Here is an 18,595-nt window from a genome sequence, read left to right as displayed (position 1 = left end):
AGCACCACCCTCCTTTTGAAGCTTTCAGTCTGTTATTCAAACTCAATCAGCATGACAGAGTGATCTCCAGCCTTGTCCTTGTCAACACTCACACCTGTGTCAATGAGAGAATCACTGACATGATGTCAGCTGGTCCTTTTGTGGCAGGGCTGAAATGCAGTGGAAATGTTTTTGGGGGATTCAGTTCATTTGCATGGCAAAGAGGGACTTTGCAATTAATTGCAATTCATCTGTACACTCTTCATAACATTCTGGAGTATATGCAAATTGCTATCATACAAACTGAGGCAGCACATTTTGTGAAAATTTATATTTGTGTCATTCTCAAAACTTTTGGCCACAACTGTATAATTACGTTCTCTGTAGTTGGTTGCGTTTCCTAGACTAAGTAATTCACTTTTACATGATATGACATCACGTTGTTACTTTGTATAGTTTTTTTCAGCATTCGGACGGGAGATGAGTGTTACAAATTGTACGTATCAGTGGGTCCTGCACACCGGATGGTGGCCGGGTGCCTATATTAGGTTTATGGCTCTAATAGTTTTTGGGGGGTAAATTGATGTCTCACCATTATTTCTCACCTGCATTTCTCATGACTGTTCATGTTGATCAATATTCTGGCTATGCTGGTCTATTGTAAATGATCAAATACATCTATGATCAATACATACAGTTGTGAACATATTGTCATTGCTAATGCAGAGGCACCAATAAATTGTCCAGTACATTCCGTCATTGTCTAAGCTTCTAAGGTGACTCAGGCTTTACTCAGTTTTGTGCAGAAGTGTATCATTCAACTGTATTGTGTAATTAATTACACAACGATAGAAATACTGTTGTGCTGTTGTTGTTTTCTCTAACATCCAACAGTCCATGATCAGCTCTGTTGACCATGAGAGCATTTTGCAGAGGAAATGGGTTGAGGCATACCTTTTTCAGCTTGGAATGACATGGTCCATTGTCTACCTTGTCATCAATGACATGTGGTCCATTGTTTACCTTGTTACCTGGCAACGACCACACGGGTGTTTTAAATAGCTGTCAGTCAAGGCAAGCTCATGAATGTAAGCTCCCCGCCCACTCAGCCTGTTCTTTCAGGCTTTCTAATAGCTGGAGATGAGAGAAAAGGTACAATTTCTTCAGTTCTAAGCATTTTAATAGCCTAAAAATATTATGGTGGATGTTTTTGTCATTCAAAGTCTATTTTAACTTGGGAAATAGGATGACTGTGCAGGACCTTCTTATTACCAAATGTGTTGCACAGTGTTTTCCGGAAAGCACATTTTCAGAAAGTATCCCACTTTACCAATACTCACCCTAATCAAAGCAGCAGTACATCAGACCTATAGTAATACTGTGTGATGCCGAAGTGTATTTGCATAAATATAAAATAGCAACCCCCACCGGAGAAGTATTCTATAGTGTGCAGAGTGAAGAAATAGTCAGCCAGTTACAGGAGAATTTGCCTCTCAGATTGAGAAGAATTAGCCAATGGAGGGAGCGAAAGCGTCTATATTTGGCAACACTGTCAAAAGAGCACTTCCTCTTTCTATTAATAAGATCTGCATCCTTCCTGTGACCTCATAAAACAAGCTCCTCCGGTGCGAGGAATTATTCTTTCCAATTCATTTTTCTCTAATTAAATTCTGCATCAGCACGCTCTACTATAAATCGACCAAATTCAAGGAGCTGCAAATTAAAAATTAGTGTTTGTGTGTGAGTGTGTGTGTTTGTGTGTGTGTGTGAGAGAGAGATGGAGGGAGGGAGAGTGAGTGAAGAGAGAAAGATAGAAAGAGAGAGAGAAGCTTATTTGCCTGTGTCAAGGCATATCATGGGTGTGTGACAGATATTCAGTCCCTCTTGAAGGACAATGGAAGTTCAATAGAAAATGTTTGTCTTTCTGCATCACAGCCTTTAGCAGGGTGGTTTAACAATACACAACACGTACCCTGATGAAAGTTGTACTGCTGTGTTGATTTCTGACAATACAGAATCATTTCCCATTGAAGTGTCTGAATACCTCCCACAGTACAGTTTCCAGTCTGTTCCTAAATTCATGCACCTTGGTTGGAATGTGAGGTAGCAACAGTATACACTTTCCTTTACAGTGCAAAATATGATGAAAAGCACTGCACAAGATACTGGAAAAACAGCTATGTTTTATTGGTGTTTATGTATGAACTACAATCTCTGGTATAATAAATGTACGCTGTATTCCTTGAGAGGTATGGGAAGGATGCTAACGGAGACACCCGTTTGACTCCTCAGTCTCTCACATTCTCTCTCTTTACATTTGAATCCATAAGCACATGTAAAATTTTGATGTGAAAATCTTTTTTTTTTTGCATGTTATTTTGAAAATACGTCTCGTATAAATGTACCACTTGAGGAGCATTCTCTCAGAAAATGAGAGAAGGGACAAAACCCCCAATACTGTAACCTCCCATAGATGGACAGTTGGCAGAACAACACACAATAAACCAATCACCAGCTCCACATAGAAATGAATCTCTCACCGCCTTATTGGCTGTAGACTATACTGTCAAAGGTCAAGCATTCAGCCACCTAAAGCATTGAAAAGGAATTGAAAGCATTGAAAAGGAATTGAAAGCATTGAAAAGGAATTGAAAGTATTGAAAAGGAATTGAAAGTATTGAAAAGGAATCACTAGATGGGGAAAGAATGGTCAACCTTGGCTATAGATGATATGAACATCCCTTGCATGTGAGACTGGACTGGACCGGAGACTGGACCGGACAGGAACAGAATCTACTGCTGCTGTATCCATGTGCTGTTTGACGACTCCAAGCAACAAGTTATATACAGATATAACTAGTGAATAGATCAGAATGGCCTTGTCAGAGATACATGTTTAATGGATATGGATGCTTAAGTGCTGAATGAATGATTCTGTATATGCAATTTCTTTATTATGAACAACTGGCGTAATGCTCAGTACATACTAAAAACAGGTTCATATACCCAAACATCAAATGCCTATGACTTTCACACTGAGCACTAATGTCTGTATTGAGTCAATCCAGTCTATTTGGATGCCAGTTGGAGATACTAACACAATAGTAATATATGCCATTTAGCAGACACTTTTATCCAAAGGGATTTGCATACATTTTACATATGGGTGGCACCAGCGAGAATCAAACTTAGAACCTTGGTGTGTTGCGAGCGCCATGCTCTAGTGCCTGAGCCACAGCACCACCTGATATTGAAAAGGTCATGTTTACCCATTCAATTGTCAGGAGAATAATATGGAGTGTGAGACTTTCTTTATCTTCGTATTGTCATAAGCATGACACAAGCAGTCATGGCCGCTTACTGCATGTCAGCTAATGACAACTGGCTGTGCCCTGCTATGATGCAAACCAAATGTGTCCCTAAGTAGCTGCTTTGGTATAGTGCTGCCTGTCGTACCAAACATTCTCTTCGTCAACGCAGTCGTGTTACCTTAGTGGATACAACTGAAGCATAACTCCGTGCCGCTGTAATTGACCGAGACACTTTAGCCTGCAATCTAACAGTGGATTTTGCGGAATTGTATTGTAAAGTTAAGCGGCAGTTGTTAGCTCCGGGACAACAGCCCTGGCATATCTGCTCCTCCTCACGCTCCACACAAGGTCCGTGTTTCCATGGCGACTGTCCGTCGGCTATTTCTGCGCCTCTTCATTCCTTATCTGTTTTTCACTGCTATTGCGTCACATCTTCAATATCTGCCCCCATGGCCATCATGGGCCAAACCCCTCCCTCCTTTCCTCATTCCCTCCCTTCCTCCCTCCTTCACTCAACTACCAAATGAAATGCACCGTGTAAACAGAGCAGAGAAAAGACAAGGCAGTGTTGTGATAGATGGACGATGAGAGAGGCGCCATCAAAAGGCCTTGGCTTGTGTATTTTCTCTGACAAACATGGCCGAGAAGATCAGAGTAGGAACCTCTCAGAAATCAGAAGACTAGCTTCTCCATTAGCTGCTGTGTAAAGGGATACGGGTTGGAGTTTTCAAGCTGTTTGCTGTATCAATTTCTCATCTAGCTCATCTAGAAGCCTACAAATGGACTGCTGATGCAGTTTAATGAGCGATTACACCTCCCTGTTTACTACAAACTGACAGTACAGACGGTTAGCCCCCTGTGTTGGCCGACCAGGGTCACGCTGAATTACATGCAAGCTTTATCTGTGCTAACAGACGGGCTATCAGCCCACGAGCGTCTGTGACCCTAGGGTGATACCAAGGTAACGCGACAGTGCTGCTGATCTAGATCATTAACACATTACCGTAGGGCCGTGGAGCCTCCCCTTCATTCTCCCACATCTTCTGCTGCACTGCCATTCTCCCCATGTCTAAAGAGAGACAAATGAGATATGTCGAGAGGAGAGATGAATGTGCCAGAGAAAGAGAGAGAGAGAGAGAGAGAGGAGAAGAGAGAGGAGAGTGTAAGAGAGGAGGATGAGCAAAGGAGAAAGGGGAGGGAGAGAGTAGGATGAGAGGTGAAGGAGAGGGAGTGGAAGAATGAGAGCGAGAGAGAGAGAGAGAGAGAGAGAGAGAGAGGAGAAAAGAGAGAGCGGAGGTAGGAGGTGGAGAGTGATAGAGTGAAAGAGATACAGTGTGAGAGGAGGGAGAGAGAGAAGAGAGCGAGAGTGTGATAGGAGAGGGGAAGGAGCGAGGGAGCGAGGGGGGGGAGAGACCTTCATCTTAATTTAAGTCAAGGATGTATAGTTGTTGATTAGGAGCCGGGAAAATGCATGTTCAGTCATTTGGCCGTCTGGTTCCCGAGGCATGTTGGCCTCATTGCTCATTTCATTAACAGCCAAGTCATGGGAACATCTGTATGTCATCTAATTTGAGTGACAGGAAGGGTACAGTGTAATATGAGGATCCTCCCTCTTCATCAGTTTTATGTAATGTAGCTGTGATAATATGCGAGGGCTGTGAATATATCCAAAGGAATAAGGAAAACACCAGGGCATCTGGGATATTATAATGACCTTCAAACATTTTGATAAAAATTCTCAAACAAGGCAGTATTATATTTTCATCTGAAATGGCCCTATCGTCAAATGGAAGCTGTGTTAATCTATTCTGTTGCTGCACTCATATTTGGAAAGGATCCGAACATGGTTTGAATGTAGAGAATTCATTTAAGTAGATGAGTTTGCAGTGAACCATTCTTCCCCCAACATCACACAGAGGTGAAATAAAATTGGAGCTAAAAAGCTCATTCAGATTTGTTTTTCTTGATTTAGCCACTAGACATATATTTTTTTAAATAAATAATTTCTGTTTTGTAAAGACACTTTTTCAAATAGCACACACATTTTGAAAGATGTTGATCCATTTGATCGTTAACATCATCAGTCAAGTCAGTGTCAAGTCATTCCCACACTAATCCTTACCCTTCTGTCCATGATACTTCCTGTATGAGATAGCTGATATCGGATTCCTCTAGTGAATCTCAATCAAATTTGGGTCTCTTGCACATTGTCTTTTGAGCTGGCTTGAATCAGTAAAGGTTCCTGTGTGTGGGAGTGGTGGTAGGTGCTCCTGTAAGTGTTGTAATGGTTGTAATGCTCCAATGGAGGCAGGTGTAAGTGGGTCTCCATGGCAGCAACACCGGCGAGCTCCTCCTCCACTGTGATGACCTCCATTGATGAGGCGGGGCCATCGGGGTCCTGCTGGTGGTTCTGCTTCCTCATCTTGTAGAAAATGACCAGCAAGACGGCGGCCATGAGCGTGATGGCCACGAAGCAGCCGATGATGATCTTGGTGGTCTTCATCACCTCCTCCAAGCCGCGGTCCCCCTCCCCATCCAGGTCCAGAACAGAGACGGTGTAGGTCCGCTCTGTGGTCCTGGTCTGGACCGGAGGCCCCCTGGTGGTCGAAGATGATACCCAGCCAATCGGTGGAAGAGCAGGAGTCTGGCTGTCGTCTACTGTCTCTGTGGTCTCCACGGTGACTGTGGTGAAGTAGGTGACGCCGCTGTTCTCCACCGAGGTAACGTTGAGCACAGCCGAGGCGGAGATGTTGCCCGCCGTGTTGCTCACCATGCAGGTGTAAGTCCCCGTGTCCTGCATGGTGACGGTGGTGAAGTTCAACGTCCCGTCGTTGAGGACGGCCAGGCGCACCTTGTACGCCCCGTGGGTCACCAGAGACCCGTTGGGGGTGAGCCAGCTGACCGAGGTCAACGAGCTCGTCCTGCACTTGAGCTCAGCCGCCATGCCCTCTGTGACGTTGCGATCCGCCGGCGGCTCCACGATGACAGGCACATCGCACTGGAAGTAGCTGTGCTCTAGCTCGCCGATGTAGCGACCCCTGTAGCTGGCTGGGGTGTGGCAGCGGGCACAGCAGCTGGTGTTGGCAGGCACTGTCTCCTTCAGCCACCAGCTAAGCCACAGGATGTCACAGTTACAGTTCCACGGGTTATGGTGCAGATGGACTCTCTCCAGGCGGTGCAGGGGGGTGAAGAGGTCGTGGGGCAGCAGGGTGAGGTTGTTGTGGGCCAGGTTGAGCTCCACCAGGGACTGGAGATCGTCGAAGGAGTTCCTCTCGATGGTCTGGATCTGAGCGTGCATCATCCACAGCTTCTGCAAGTTCGCCAGCCCTGCGAAAGAGCCAGGCCCTATGACAGAGATCTGGTTCCCTGACATCTCTAGCTCCTCCAGCCTGACCAAGGGTAGGATGTTGGGGATCTCCTTGAGGTTGCACATGCCCAGGTTCAGGTAGCGCAGGTTGCTGAGGTCCTGGAAGGCTCCATCTGAGATGTAAGAGAGCCGCTTGAGCTCTCCCAGGTCCAGTCTTCGCAGCGAGGGGACCCGGTTGAAGGCGTACGACGGGATGCTCTCGATGGGGTTGTTCCTTAGCCACAGCTCCTTGAGCTTGGAGAGGTACTCGAAGGCCCCATTGGGGATGGTGGTGAGACGGTTGTCGAACAGCTCCAGGGTGTTGAGACTGGCCAGGCCATTGAAGGCGCCAATCTCGATGTTGCGGATGTGGTTCTTGCTCAGCTGCAGGATTTCCAGGTGCCGTAGATGCTTGAAGCTGTCCACCTTGATCACCTGGATGAGGTTGTCCTGCAGGTTCAGGTAACGTGTGTTGGTTGAGATGCCGTCGGGGACATCGCGCAGGCTCCGGCGGGTGCAGATCACCTTGCTGAACTGGTTGCTGCAGGAGCAGACAGAGGGGCAGGTCTGGGCACGCACCAGGCCGGCCACCGCCAGGATCTGGAGGGCCAACAGCAGCACGAAGAGGGGATAGGACCGAGCCCCCCTCAGCCTAAGATCTCTCATTGTCTGGTGCTGGAGGGAGGAGATCATTGTGATCAGCATTCATAGTTCAGTGGCTGGTGGTCCTCTCTGAAATATTGTAAAGAGAAGAGAGAAAAGTACAACAGATTAGGCAGTGGACAAGCAAAGAAAACTAGATGCAGAACAGAAGGTAATTATGGGTAATGCCACTTCTTTTTATGTGTATAAAGTCTATTGAAGGGACACCATACTGTCTGTGCTCAATGCACATGCCTGGGATAATGACCTACATGAGGAAGAGAGACGGTGAAATGTAGTTGCCTTATCATTGGGGATGGATGGATGGATGTTCACTCATCCTAGATAGTCATCATAAACACTGTCCATCTGTGGAGCATTAGAGCAGTCAGGGATATCAGGACTCCCCAGGACAGGCTTGATGCCAGTCATCAACAGGCAACAGAACTGAAAAACTCAGCGTCTAACTCCCATATGAACTTTCCTCTCTCATCAATAAATACATACAAATAGTTGTCATTCAGGTCCTAACCTGGGAAGTTAATTATTCATCTGTACATCTGCAATAAGACAATATAACCAGTCAGTCAATTTCTCTCTTGTTGTATACTTCATTTTATAAATTGATTTGTCACAAAGTGCTGTAACAAACTGGTCAAAAAACTGACTGTTTTTTCAGTCTCAAAAATTAGATGAATTTCACTTCTCACAATAAATGTTTTTAGAGGAGGACGTGTCTACCAGCTTAGAAATAAGTCAACAACAGAGATGGTACTGGTGTTGAAACAATGTCTAATATTATTCTGATATAACAACAAACGGTGCATTCGGAAAGTATTCAGACCCCTTCTCTTTTTCCACATTTTGTTACATTACAGCCTTATTCTAAAATTGATTAAATTATATTTTATCCTCATCAATCTATACACAATACCCTAAATGACAATGCAAAAACAGGTTTTAAGACATTTTTGCAAATGTATAAAAATACAATTACAGAAATACCTTATTTACATAAGTATTCAAACTCTTAACTATGAGACTCAAAATCGAGCTCAGGTGCATCCTGTTTCCATTGATCATCCCTAAGATGTTTCTACAACTTGATTGGAGTCCATCTGTGGGAAATTGAATTGATTGGACATGATTTGCAAAGGCACAGACATGTCTATATAAGGTCCCATAGATGGCAGTGCACGTCAAAGCAAGAACTAAGCCATGAGGTCGAAGGAATTGTCCGTAGAGCTCCGAGACAGGATTGTGTAGAGGCACAGATCTGTAGAAGGGTACCAAAATATTTTTGCAGCATTGAAGGTCCCGAATAATACAGTGGCCTCCATCATTCATAAATGGAAGAAGTTTGGAACCACCAAGACTCTTCCTGGAAGAGCAATCGTGGAAGAAGGGCCTTGGTCAGGGAGGTGACCAAAAACCCAATTGTCACTCTGACAGAGCTCCAGAGTTCCTCTCTGGAGATGGGAGAACCTTCCAGAAGGACAACCATCTCTGCAGCACTCCACCAATCAGGCCTTTATGGTAGAGTTGCCAGACGGAAGCCACTCCTCAATAAAAGGCACATGACAGCCGCTAGGAGTTTGCCAAAAGGCACCGAAAGGACTCAGACCATGATAAACAAGATTATCTGGTCTGAAGAAACCAAGATTGAACTCTTTGCCCTGAATCCCAAGCCTCCCATCTGGAAGAAACCTGGCACCATCCCTACGGTGAAGCATGGTGGTGGCAGCATCATGCTGTGGGAATATTTTTCAGAGGCAGGGACTGGGAGAGTGTTCAGGATCGAGGGAAAGATGAACGAAGCAAAGTACATAGAGACCCTTGACGATCCAGAGCACTCAGGACCTCAGACATGGGCGAAGGTTCACCTTCCAATGGGATAACAACCCTAAGCACACAGCCAAGACAACACAGGAGTGGCTTTGGGACGAGTCTCTGAATGTCCTTGAGTGGCCCAGCCAGAGCCCGAACTTGAACCCGATCGAACATCTCTGGAAAGACCTGAAAATAGCTGTGCAGCGACGCTCCCCATCCAACCTGACAGAGCTTGAGAGGATCTGCAGAGAAGAATGCGAGAAACTCCCCAAATACAGGTGTGCCAAGCTTGTAGCGTTATACCCAAGAAGAATCAAGGCTGTAATCGCTGCCAAAGGCGCTTCAACAAAGTACTGAGTACAGGGTCTGAATACTTATGTAAATGTGATATTTCCATTTTCTTTTTAAATTAAAATGGCAAAAATGTCTAAACTGTTTTTGCCATGTCGTCATGGGGTATTGTGTTTAGATTGATGAGGGAAAATAATATTGAATCAATTTTAGAATAATTCTGTAACGTAACAAATTGTAGAAAAAGTCAAGGGGTCCGAATACTTTCCGAACGCACTGTTTTCCACCATAACAAACTATGTCTAATATTCTCCTGATATAACAACATCATTCACCATGAGAGAGTAAAATGTGTAATATAATAGATAGAGTTGTAGAGGAAAATATATTAGCACATTCCGAACATGTTTCTACTCACAATACACGAGCGATACTCGTTATGTCAAATATAAAAGTGAACAAGATTTTTCAAGGCCCTTAAACATTCTCATCTCTCCTCAGCTTTTCTAACTCAAGTCATATCAGCAATCGTCTCTTTCAGAGGGACCCAGAGGCAAAGAAAACGACTCTGTTTTGACAGGTGTTTTCTAAACGGTGAAAATTGTGAAGCGATGTGGAAATGCATTTTCCAGCGTGGCCGAGTGGGTGATTTAATCAGTGGGAAATGAATCTCTAAATATGCCCCTGTGAAAGTGGTTAGCACCAGCAGAGATGCCACTCCAGAGCGGTGTGAGAAGGGCGCCAAGAGACACTTCCACTGGGGGCGTCAGACGGAATCAGGCCACGGCCTAGCAGGGGTTCGTTTTGTCAAGCCGGCATTACGCTACATCCACTCTGCATAGCAGCCTCATCGCTTTAAAGGCTGATTGCAGGGAGGGAGGCCTATGGAAAAACACGAATGGTGACAAAAGCATTGACGCAGAATAGTTTCTGTTGGGTAACAATGTAGGTTGTTATGTTGATGCTATGGTGTTTTGTTAAGTGCATGTCAGACGGAATCAGGCAGGGGTTCGTTTTGTCAAGCCGGCATCATGCTACAACCACTCTGCATAGAACCTCATCGCTTTAAAGGCTGATTGCAGGGAGGAAAGCCTATGGAAAAACACCAATGGTGACAAAAGCATTGACTCAGAATAGTTTCTGTTGGGTAATAATATACAGGTAACTGCCAAAATAAAATAAACAACCAACATAAAGTGTCTTCTAATAATAGGGAGTTGGGCCACCACGAGCTGCCAGAACAGCTTCAATGCACCGTGGCATAGATTCTACAAGTGTCTGGAACCTTATTGGAGGAATGCGACACCATTCTTCGAGAACTTCCATCATTTGGTGTTTTGTTGATGGTGGTGGAAAATGCTGTTTCAGATGCCTCTCCAGAATCTCCCATACGTGTTCAATTGGGTTGAGATCAGGTGACTGAAACGGCCATGGAATATGGTTTAAATAATTTTCATGCTCATCAAACCACCCTCAAACCACCCTCCCCCGTTTTCAATACTCCAGCACCCTCCCCTGTTTTCAATACTCCAGCACCCTCTCCCGTTTTCAATACTCCAGCACCCTCCCCTGTTTTCAATACTCCAGCACCCTCCCCTGTTTTCAATACTCCAGCACCCTCTCCCATTTTCAATACTCCAGCACCCTCCCGTTTTCAATACTCCAGCACCCTCCCCTGTTTTCAATAGTCCAGCATCCTCCCGTTTTCAATACTCCAGCACCCTCCCCTGTTTTCAATACTCCAGCACCCTCTCCCGTTTTCAATACTCCAGCACCCTCCCGTTTTCAATACTCCAGCACCCTCCGCAGTTTTCAATACTCCAGCACCCTCCCCTGTTTTCAATACTCCAGCACCCTCCCCTGTTTTCAATACTCCAGCATCCTCCCGTTTTCAATACTCTATCATCCTCCCCTGTTTTCAATACTCCAGCATCCTCCCCTGTTTTCAATACTCCAGCACCCTCCCCTGTTTTCAATACTCCAGCACCCTCCCCTGTTTTCAATACTCCAGCATCCTCCCCTGTTTTCAATACTCCTGCACCCTCCCCTGTTTTCAATACTCCAGCATCCTCCCCTGTTTTCAATACTCCGGCATCGTCCCCTGTTTTCAATACTCCAGCACCCTCCCCTGTTTTCAATACTCCAGCACCCTCCCCTGTTTTCAATACTCCAGCACCCTCCCCTGTTTTCAATACTCCAACACCCCCCTGTTTTCAATACTCCAGCACCCTCCCCTGTTTTCAATACTCCAGCACCCTCCCCTGTTTTCAATACTCCAACACCCTCCCCTGTTTTCAATACTCCAGCATCCTCCCGTTTTCAATACTCCAGCACCCTCCCCTGTTTTCAATACTCCAGCACCCTCCCCTGTTTTCAATACTCCAGCACCCTCCCCTGTTTTCAATACTCCAACACCCCCCCTGTTTTCAATACTCCAGCACCCTCCCCTGTTTTCAATACTCCAGCACCCTCCCCTGTTTTCAATACTCCAACACCCTCCCCTGTTTTCAATACTCCAGCATCCTCTCCTGTTTTCAATACTCCAGCACCCTCCCCTGTTTTCAATACTCCAACACCCTCCCCTGTTTTCAATACTCCAGCACCCTCCCCTGTTTTCAATACTCCAGCATCCTCCCCTGTTTTCAATACTCCAGCACCGTCTCCTTGTGAGGATAACGACACTGATCCTTTTCAAAAATGTTTTGTGAGATTAGTAAACACATTGGGAGGGATCGTAGACATTCCTCCATATAGAATCTTTCCAGATCTTTGATATCCTTCGTCTGCGCTTTACGGACTGCCCTGTTCAATTCAAACCAAGGTTTTCAATCGGGTTCAAGTCCGAAGACTGAGACGGCCATTGCAAAATGTTGATTTTGTGGTCAATAAGCAATTTCTTTGTGGATTTTGATGTGTGCTTGGGGTTATTGTCTTGCTGGAAGATCCACTTGCAGCCAAGTTTCAGCCTCCTGGCAGAGGCAACCAGGTTGTTGGCTAAAATGTCCTGGTACTTGGTAAATGTCTGTATGGACCTCGCGTTGTGCATGGGGGCATTGTCATGCTGAAACAGGAAAGGACATTACCCAAACTGTAGCCACAAAGTTGAAAGCACAGAATCGTCTAGAATGTCATTCATTGTATGCTGTAGCGTTAAGACTTCCCTTCACTGGAACTAAGGGGGCTAGCTCAAACCATGAAAAACAGCTCCAGAACATTATTCCTCCTCCACCAAACGTTACAGTTGGCATTATGCATTGGGGCAGGTAGCGTTCTTCTGGCATCCGCCAAACACAGATTTGTCCGTCGGACTGCTAGATGGTGAGGCATGAGTCATCATTCCAGAGAACGCGTTTCCACTGCTCCAGTGAGCTTTATACCACTCCAGCCATGGATACCCATTTCATGAAGCTCCTGACCAATGTTCCGTCTGAAAGACTGCCTCGCGGAAATATCAGCCCACAGAGAGAAGCACGAGACTGAACTACACTCAACTTTCTAGAGCAGTGGTCACCGACTGGTCGATCGCGATCAACTGGTCGATCTCCAAGGCATTCCTAGTTGATTGCCAAACATTTCTGTAGAAACTAAACCATTTATTAGTCTCGGGCTGAAGGTACAAACTCTGTCTTCCTGGCAGGCCCAGGGAGCAAATCAAGTGCACTATAGGCCTACCGCTGGCCAATGGGATGGCTCAGATGACCATATCTGTAGTAACGTATCAGGCAGAAAAGAAAGCTACAGCAGAGTTGATACTGTGAGACTTCAACATGTTTTAAACCATCTAGAAACTGTCAATGAATACAGCAAAGAGCTGCTGTTTTTATGACTGAGTTCATGTTTAACTTCTTACTCAGCACTGTCAACACTTTGTATTCAACACTTTTATAAGCCCTAAAATGTGTATTCTTCCTATTTCCACTCAGCGCTACAACAAGCAGTGCAGTAGTAATGAACGGGTAGGAAAGTGTATCTATAGGCTTGTGTTGTTGTTATTATTAGCGGCTTGGGTCTTTTTTAATATCCAGGAATATTTCACTTTCTCTGTTCATAGGAGTAACAACATGAATTTGTGCACGAGGCAGAAATAATGCGGTGAGACTCCAGTTTTGCCATCAGCTGGAACACGGTGTCTCTTTTTGGTCCGTGTCAGTGGAGGAAAGGGAGAGAGGAGGGATGTTGAGAGGCAGACCCTCAGTCTGCTCCTCTCTCCCTCCGCTGAGACTGACCATCGGATGCAGGCACCATCAGCCCAGTAAAATAAAAAAAGCTAATTATTTAAATGTATGCTCACTCAGCTATTTTTTTATTTATTTTTAACCTTTATTTAACTAGGCAAGTCAGTTAAGAACAAATTCTTATTTTCAATGACGGCATTGGAACAGTGGGTTAACTGCCTTGTTCAGGGGCAGAACAACAGATTTGTACCTTGTCAGCTCGGGGATTTGATCTTGCAACCTTTCGGTTACTAGTCCAATGGTCTAACCACTAGGCTAGCTATGCCTTCCAAGTAATACAACAAACATATGTATTACTAGTGTGATCATATAGCCTTCAATATAATCCAAATATATATTTTTTTTAAATAGCTCGAACAACAATTCATTGGCAGGGCAATTCAAGCAAAGCCAGTATGCAGTGATAATGTATTGGGCCTATAGTTTACTGCACAAACCTCATTGCTACAATACTGTTTATTGGTTAATGTGCATAGGCTTACGACTTGTTTTTTTAATATATATTTTTAGTGTACTTTTTACCGCTATCCAATTGGTAGTTACAGTCTTGTCCCATCACTGCAACTCCCCTACGGACTCGGGAGAGGTGAAGGTCAAGAGACATACGTCCCATGAAACATGACCCTGCCAAGCCGCACTGCTTATTGGCACACTGGTCACTTAACCCGGAAACCAGCCACACCAACATGTTGGAGGAAACACTGTACAGTGAGCAGAAGTCAGCTTGCAAGTGCCCGGCCCGCCACAAGGAGTCGCTAGAGCACGATGTGACCAGGGAAATCCCAGCCAACCAACCCCTCCCCTAACCCTGACTACGGTGGGCCAATTGTGCACCACCTCATGGATCTCCCAGTTGACACAGCCTGGGATCGAACCTGGGTCTGTAGTGACACCTCAAGCACTGCAATGCAGTGCCTTAGACCACTGCACCACTTGGGAGGCTTATGTTTTTTAAGTCACGTAAAAAAAAAATCTGAGCGGTAGTTCTCGGCTTGCATTTTGACTCAGAAAGTGATCTTGACTCAGAAAAGGTTGGTGACCACTGTTCTAGAGTTTTTCTTGTTAACACTATCGTTTCCTTTTACTGTTGCAATTGTAATCTAAACAACGCAATATTAACCACTTTCAATGCAACATACCAAAACAAAACAGACTATGCAAGAGATTTTGTTGTAGGCAGAACGTATCAGAGTAGGATTCTGTTACATTGACACGCACTACTTAACCCGTACTCTTCACAGACCAGTGCGGCATAAACAATCAGAGCTGCAGTAGGCCTATATGCAAATAGACCACTGCCATATATGAATCTGTGCCATTTATTTTGAACTGGACTGTGTTTACAGCATGAGCAGTCATGAGTAGATGCTCTTTTTTTGCCTGATCAACACAAGAGCTGAATGTAGCCACAACTGCACATTTTGTTGATATCCTTTGCTAGTTAGTGAGTTATTAGCCCAGGTATAGATCATTTGAAGTCAGCAATGGGGGAGTGATTGCTTCCTACAAGAGCACAAAATGTATACATTTCTAGACATATTTGAAATGTGAGTCAGGTAAAGAGCTTTTTTTTTACTTAAAGGGGCAGTGTTGCATTTTGAGACAGGTTCGAATAAGCTAAGTGGCCAATAGGCAGAGGGTAGCATCATTTGTCTGATTCGATTCTAATAATGGTATGAGAATAATAATGTATTTTATTTTGTAAAAGGGTTTCTTGCATCGAACAACAGAAGTTTACCTTATATCTTTATTGACGTTTTATTTCAGTATTTGCACTGTCACTCCAACACACACACAAACACTCACTCCATCATTTCCTCACTCACACATAATATGCACATACATTTACACTGACTCTACGCACACCCACTCACATACAAGCTGCTGCTACTGAAGGACAAGTTGATAAACAGGTTAATGTAAAGCCCTGCAGGTTTTTTAAAAGTCTCATGGAAGGTAAGCCTACATTAAACACCACACATTGGCTGCTACTGTAGGCTGAATGATAGAACAGCTATTTCCATGTTAAAATGTTATGGGATTCATTTTCTCAATTGTTTTCGATGGTAGGCCACTCTGGTAGGCCTACATTATGATCAAATAGCCACAGTAGCCTAGATGGCTACATGGCTACTGTAACATAAAGCGGGGACAGCCTCAGTGTTCACAGTAAACGCTAGCTAGAAGTTTGCACTCAGCAGACCTGAAATTTGCTCAGTGCTGGAAAGAATTAGAGGGAACATTGCTCCTGACAAACAGTTATTGTGCTGAAGTTGCTTCCAGAGATAGTTTGGAAATCGGTAGTAAGTGTTGCAACCCAGGACAGACGATTTTTACACACTACGCGCTTCAGCACTCGGCGGTCCCGGTCTGTGAGCTTGTGTGGCCTACCACTTCACAGCTTAGCCGTTGTTGCTTCTAGACATTTCCACTTCCTAATAACAGCACTTACAGTTGACCAGGGTAGTTCTAGCAGGGCAGAAACGTGATAAACTGACTTGTTGGAAAGGTGGCATCCTATGACGTGCCACGTTGAAAGTCACTGAGCTCTTCAGCACAGGCCATTCAACTTCCAATTTTCTGTCTATGGAGATTGCATGGCTGTGTGCTCGATTTTATACACTGTCAGCAACAGGTGTAGTTGAATCCACATACTTTTGGCCATGTAGTATAGCTCAGTGTTTGTATAATTTATTTCATAAAGTCTATCTTTTATCAACTTTATCCAAGGGATCCAATCATTTTGGACTCCACTGTATATTTCCGTGCATGAAAACAGTGAATCCCTTGAAAGCTCTCACACTCACCATTTTTCTAATAATGAATTAAAAAACACTGAACATTTAGCTAGGAACAGGTGTTTTTTTATGCTTGTCGGGTCGGGAGGTAAGGTGATCTATTTTAAGACGCTGTGATGAAAGTACATGGTCTAATAGAGAAGTGCTCTCTTCATTTGATCACTGTGTTGTCACAGAGAATTTTCCTGGGCAACAGGAAATGCAAATTCCAGATTTAAAAAGGTCTTCTAAAGTTTGTAATTTCCACTTTAAAGTATCAGACTTTATCCTAACTAAAAATGTGTTAACCCTTACAAAAGTATCCCTGAATTATAATCCACATAACAACTGCTATTTCCTGTTGATGCAGGATTATTTTCCTGCTGTGAGAAACTGGTTAAATTGAGATAGTACATCTGTGTACATCTACAGTCAAAGTATTCACTTGTGTGCTTGATTTTAATTACAGATCTACATACAGTACTTGTTTGGCATAGCAAGCAAGGTCAAAAGTTCAGCAATGTAATCAATGTGAAACCCAAAACATTACTGAGAGACCATACAGTCCATAATCTCAGACTGTAGACCAGGGATCAACTAGATTCAGCCCGCGGGCCGTCAGTACATGATCTCAGACTGTAGACCAGGGATCAACTAGATTCAGCCCGCGGGCCGTCAGTACATGATCTCAGACTGTAGACCAGGGATCAACTAGATTCAGTCCGCTATCCGTCAGTACATGATCTCAGACTGTAGACCAGGGATCAACTAGATTCAGTCCGCTATCCGTCAGTACATGATCTCAGACTGTAGACCAGGGATCAACTAGATTCAGTCCGCAGGCCGTCAGTACATGATCTCAGACTGTAGACCAGGGATCAACTAGATTCAGTTAGGGAACCCTGCTGTAGACAAGTAGCGGAATGTACTCATGATCATGACATGTATACAAGAGATCTATTTTAAGATGCTGTGATCACAAGAGCATAAAAAAGGAGCAAGCAGCTCTCATATGCGTGAATAATATAATGTGATTGTCTGATTGAGACTAATTTGACGCATGAAACAAGATAAGCAATGTGCCACATTAGTGTCCGTACACAATGCCAACAATGATTGAAATAATGACGTGTTTTGCGTAATCATGTATTTTAACCTTTTTTCGAAGCATTTTCATCAAACTGTCCCCTTTTTGTTTTATGTCAGATAGTGCAACACAATCCTCAGCCAATGGATTTCATTTTTGATGTAATTCTCATTCTGGATAAGGCTTAAAATACAGGATAACATCTTGCTATTTTACACGATTGAGCAAAAATAAACACAGGACTCTAGATGGATTGGGTAAAACACAGGACTCTAGATGGATTGGGTAAAACACAGGACTCTAGATGGATTGGGTAAAACACAGGACTCTAGATGGATTGGGTAAAACACAGGACTCTAGATGGATTGGGTAAAACACAGGACTCTAGATGGATTGGGTAAAACACAGGACTCTAGATGGATTGGGTAAAACACAGGACTCTAGATGGATTGGGTAAAACACAGGACTCTAGATGGATTGGGTAAAACACAGGACTCTAGATGGATTGGGTAAAACACAGGACTCTAGATGGATTGGGTAAAACACAGGACTCTAGATGGATTGGGTAAAACACAGGACTCTAGATGGATTGGGTAAAACACAACACCCTAGATGAGGTAAATCTGATGATGTATGTGTGGTGGGAGTCTGAAAAGATCACTGTCTCTCAGAAAAGCTGACGGTTATCTCCTGACTCGTCAATACTACCAACTAACTTCAGTAGAATCTACATCCAAATTAATATCATTTATACCAACATGAAGGCAGATAAGTCTCATGTATCATTGTGTGTATACACTGAGTGTACAGATCATTAGTTGGGCCCCTTTTGCCCTCAGAACAGCCTCAATTCGTCAGGGCATGGACTCTACCAAGGTATTTAAAAGCGTTCCACAGGGATGCTGGCCCATGTTGACTCCAATGCTTTCCACGGTTGTGTCAAGTTGGCTGGATGTCCTTTGGGTGGTGGACCATTCTGTATACACACAGGAAACTGTTGAGCGTGAAAACCCAGCTGCGTTGCAGTTCTTGACACAAACCGGTGCACCTCGCACCTACTACCATACCCCGTTCAAAGGCCCTTAAATATTTTGTCT

At 44.2% G+C, this 18,595-nt stretch overlaps 1 protein-coding gene across 3 annotated transcripts in view; it reads right to left on the bottom strand.

The window, feature by feature from the left end:
* Nucleotides 1–2,142: 2,142 nt before the first annotated feature.
* LOC106593359 (leucine-rich repeat-containing protein 4C) overlaps nucleotides 2,143–18,595 on the bottom strand; it is a 62,400-nt gene continuing 45,947 nt past the window's right edge. For 2 of the 3 annotated variants that reach the window (XM_045708582.2, XM_045708581.2), the window contains exon 2: nucleotides 2,143–7,368. In XM_045708582.2, coding sequence (XP_045564538.1) covers nucleotides 5,476–7,341 — 1,866 coding nt within the window. In that variant the 5' untranslated portion in view covers nucleotides 7,342–7,368 and the 3' untranslated portion in view covers nucleotides 2,143–5,475. Of the gene's footprint in view, nucleotides 7,369–7,550; nucleotides 8,695–18,595 lie in introns of those variants that run through there. The other variant, XM_014184698.3, reaches the window with a different exon arrangement.

This window comes from Salmo salar, chromosome 26, assembly GCF_965601325.2.
Source record: "Salmo salar chromosome 26, fSalSal1, whole genome shotgun sequence".
Lineage (NCBI taxonomy): Eukaryota > Metazoa > Chordata > Actinopteri > Salmoniformes > Salmonidae > Salmo > Salmo salar.
Note: the sequence above shows the minus strand (reverse complement) of the source record. Positions and strands in the feature narration are given on the sequence as shown.